This window comes from Microtus ochrogaster, assembly GCF_000317375.1.
Source record: "Microtus ochrogaster isolate Prairie Vole_2 chromosome 14 unlocalized genomic scaffold, MicOch1.0 chr14_random_1, whole genome shotgun sequence".
Classification (NCBI taxonomy): domain Eukaryota; kingdom Metazoa; phylum Chordata; class Mammalia; order Rodentia; family Cricetidae; genus Microtus; species Microtus ochrogaster.
In genome coordinates, this window is record NW_004949096.1 from 2326098 (window position 1) to 2330357 (window position 4260).

The 4260-nt window shown below is 41.7% G+C and overlaps 1 protein-coding gene across 1 annotated transcript; it reads right to left on the reverse strand.

Moving 5' to 3' along the window:
• Window positions 1-394: 394 nt before the first annotated feature.
• Window positions 395-2222, reverse strand: Fshb (follicle stimulating hormone subunit beta). The gene is made up of 2 exons (XM_005364048.1): window positions 2064-2222; window positions 395-625 (listed from the first exon to the last, which is right to left on the reverse strand). The coding sequence occupies exons 1-2, from the start codon at window positions 2220-2222 to the stop codon at window positions 395-397; spliced, it is 390 nt and encodes a 129-aa protein (XP_005364105.1).
• Window positions 2223-4260: the final 2038 nt, after the last annotated feature.

Genomic DNA, 4260 nt, shown 5'->3' on the forward strand with positions numbered 1-4260 from the left:
ACTCTGTAGTCTCTAACAGAAGACTGTACTAGATTTAACGACTTCACAGACTTGCGCCTTCCTTCCCTCCCTCTGGACTCACGCATCTCTCAGTCTAAAAGGAAGGGGTTGCCCTAGGTGGTTCCTAAGGCGGCTGAAGAGGAAAGCGCTCACAAAGCTCTGAGAAGAGTGAATTAAACTTAGGTAACCAACAGTGTGGATATTGTGATGAGCGGCGGTTGAGTCCTGGCCCCACTACTGCCAGGCCTGAGCTCCTCTTCCCTGTCGGGACAGTGACACCAGAGGGGCTGGTGGTTCCTAAGCCAGTGCTTTGAGCCCCAGGAGAGAGCAGACACATTTTGACTATCGTGGTCCTTCAGGACAAGGGTGGGAAAACAGAAATGCCCCTTGTTCTTTACTCTTTCATTTCACCGAAGGAGCAGTAGCTGGGTCCCAGGCCTCGCACGGTGCAGTCTGTGCTGTCGCTGTCGCACTTGCCACAGTGACATTCGGTGGCTACGGGGTATGTGTAGAGGGAGTCAGCGTGGTGAGCACAGCCGGGCAGTCTTATGGTCTCGTACACCAGCTCCTTGAAGGTGCATACTTTCTGGGCGTTGGGTCTGACTGGGTCCTTATACACCAGGTCCTGAGGAGTTCAGGGAAGGGAGAATTAGGATGTTGTGAAGTTTCCATTCAGGCTAGTCAAAATGAGACCGTAATTCAATACTGCATGCTTTCACGTTTACTCGTCAAAACCCACAGATCATCCTAGACCACCTGGAAGTCTGATTCGTTTCCTAATTCTTCTGGAACATTTCTTTATTGTTCTGGAAGTCTTGCAGAAAATATAAGTCATTTCTTTCCTAATCCCCATGGCCATATCAGAATACTAGTTATTTGTCAGAATGCAAAGCAACTTTGAAACTGAATATAGAGGAATGACACATAATAACTTCAGAAATTTAGTTGCCTTTTCATACTATATTAATGACAACTTAAATTACCAATATTACAGCTTAACTCTCACGAAAGAATACTGTTTGCATTTATAAAATAATGATACCATACATTAATATTAAGGCTTATTTTGTTTATGAATACCCAGGTAGATCATTTCACTGCTTGACAGACAACTTTTCTCTTTTCAGTGCTGTTTATGTTCTAGAGTATTAGCTTCAAAGGATGTGTACTCTACCTATAAGATTTTTTTTTGAAATCAAGAATTGTTCATTCTAGAACTTTCTAGCGGAAAATTTATTTGTGCTGAGGGGAGAAAAACGAGGCTGCTGCTCATTCTGTTTCTGTGGCATGCTGCCTAATCAATAGTGTCAGAAAGGGTCAATAAGCAGTATAGTCAATAGAGTTTGATTGAACTCTTTCAACATTGAATAAAGGGTATCTCATGAGAAAGTTCTGCTTTTGTCAGTCTGTGGTATGAAATTCTACATGAATAACAGGGGAAAATAGGCTAGAAAAAGAGGCAAGTGAAAACTGTCTCTTTATTTGTATTAATGCAAAGAAGTGATGTGAATTCAGGCTAGTGGCTTAATGCCTCTGAATTTCCTATCTCTCAATGGCTTAAAAAAGGAGGAGGTATGTTTGTGAGTTTAAAAAGCCTGCCAGGATTGACTGTGTTTTTGGGTTACTTGTACGCAGATGTGCAAGCAGACCTCAAGACAATTTTTATAAGGTGTTGTTTGTGTCTTCAAGTGACATGAATACTTATTTGAAATCATCTCAAGACCCTAATTATAAAAATTGCCTTTAAGAAAATATTGTTGTTCTTTTATCATTATATATACAGTCCCTATTTATATCTCTACATATAAAAACATGGCATAGAAATATGTTATATTTAGGAATAGAGTCAGTGTATATCACCCAGTTTATCTAATTCTAAGGTTTCATAAGTTTACCCAAATAAAATCCCAGTCTCAGACTGGCATCCTAATTACTAACCCCATTCACAACACAGATACTATTGATCAGGGAACTTGTGGCTATTGCCTGGGAAATTAAATATTGCTAGCGTGCAGATTCCTCCGGCTCTCCTCATACCCCTCCCCAGCGAGCACAGGACCTACCCTCGTGAAGCAGTATCCTGCACACCAAGTGGTGTTGATGCTGACGCAGAAGCGACACTCTTCCTTCTCTACTGCAATGGTGATGTTGGTCAACTCACAGCCTCGGCAGCAGATTGCTCGCCAGCACCACACTAGAATGCAGAACCGGATCGACTTCATCCTGGGCTGGGAAGTGAGCAGCTATGTCCTGTTAGCAATAGAGAAATCCAATAATTAAAATCGATGTGAAAATTGAGAAACAGCCCACTCATCTTTCTCAAACATTCTGCTTGAGCAGGAATTTTTAATTGTTTTGCTTCCTAGACCATTATTCCTCCATTTTTTGGGGGGAGAGGTTGTGGGTGGAATAAGTAAAAGTAGAAACATATAGATCAAAACTTCAATATGATGATTTAACAATGAAATTATTACTATCTTAAAGTGATTATTCGAATCAGGTAATTTGTGATCCTTATATTTGCTTATATTAATAGTTTTTGAAGATTAGTTTGCTGAAAAGGAAAAAATTATATAACAAAACAATTTCTTAATTTTTATCACCATTTAAACATCTGTTTCTGTTTGCCCACATCTATTGACAATGAGTTATATTTCAAAAGTTAGGCAAACTGGTCTCTAAGTCAAATTCTTCATGATAGTGCATTGGTCATATTCAAGAAGCCAAATTAACAAGAGTAAGCTTCTATACAGCAGTGACAAAGAATGGTCATTCCGTCTCTACATCCTGAAAGCCTGCAATTGTTTCCAAAGTAGCTGTTCTTTTTGCTCCAAGTATGAGGCTCACCTGTGTAGTCAGCTGTCTTTTCTGGGGAACGCTGAATACTGGGTCAAGTCACACACCTCCTTTTATACAAAACTAACACCCTGTGGATTTACCAGGTGTTAACATGACCAATACTAACACAAAGCCTGCTGTTAGGTGAATCAGTGTTTAGACGGACAGGGAGATCAAGCCTTGCCAAAGTAGTCTAAACGCCATGGACCAGAACATGCTATCAGCAGTGATGGTTTCTGTACAAATGGAATCTGATATGGTAGCACGCCCACTCCTTTCCCTTGCTAAATTAAAAGTGACTCTGGAGTCTAGACTGCTCTTTCTGATCTTTAACTTGGAGAACTCGGAATCCTTTCCAAGCACCGCTTTGGCTCCATTGAGAAGGAACACCAAAATATGTCTAATCAACTGTTCTGAGAACAGCCTGAACTCTAAAAATGGGATGGCTGAACGTGTACGTTTGGGGAAAACCTAAGATGTTCTGTAGAGACATACTGACCTTGGCGTGTCTACAGTACACTTAAATAGACTGGCGACTCTGGAGTTGAGAGAAATATGTTGACTGACGAGGGAAATTTGGGAGTTGACGGCATGGAGCTGGGTGAGAGTGCAAGGGAGAATGAGAATTTAGTTTAATGAGAATAGAGGAGTTGAATGTGGTTAAACTTCAGTAGTAAAATGTCAAGGATACAACGAGTCTCCTTCTTTCTCAGTCTCATTTTTTTTCCCTCTCCTTTTCTTCCACCCAAATGAGGTCTAGCAGGGCTGTTGAAGTTATGAGCTGAAGAGAATGTGCTCTCCTAGAAGCCAGGTGAAGGGAAGGTGTCAGAGCAGAGGACGTGACAAGTAAGCCAAATGCTGCATGAGAAGAGGGCTAAGATTGTACAGCAGATCTTCCAATGTACGGATCCGATCCTTAGCTGGAGAAGTTGAGTGGATGGGAACTCTAACCTGGTGTTTGTTTAAATGGTTGGGAAGAGCTGAAGTGTAGTAAACATAGACGATTCTTTTAAGAATTTTGTTACGAGAATGAACAAGCAACTGGGTAATTGGGGCAGTGTAGAAGTAGAGTAAAAATAATTTATTTTCATTTTTACTTTTATGGGGGTGGGAAGCAAATGCCTGTTCTTATGGAGATGGGCATGTGCTTAAATAGAGTGAAAACCAGTAAGCTGCAGAGAGTTCAGAATGTTCCTAAATACAGAGAACAGAGGGTTTTTAGAGCACATATAGAGGGTCTGGCTTTAGGCAAGAACATGGGGAGGTTAACCCCCAACCAAGCAGGAAGACAGAGCTCAGTGGTGAATGAACAGATGTGATAGAAGGACAGGTGTGGAGGAAGGGCAGGTGTGGAGGGAGGGCAGGTGTGGAGGGAGGGCAGGTGTGGAGGGAGGGCAGGTGTGGTGGGAGGGCAGGTGTGGA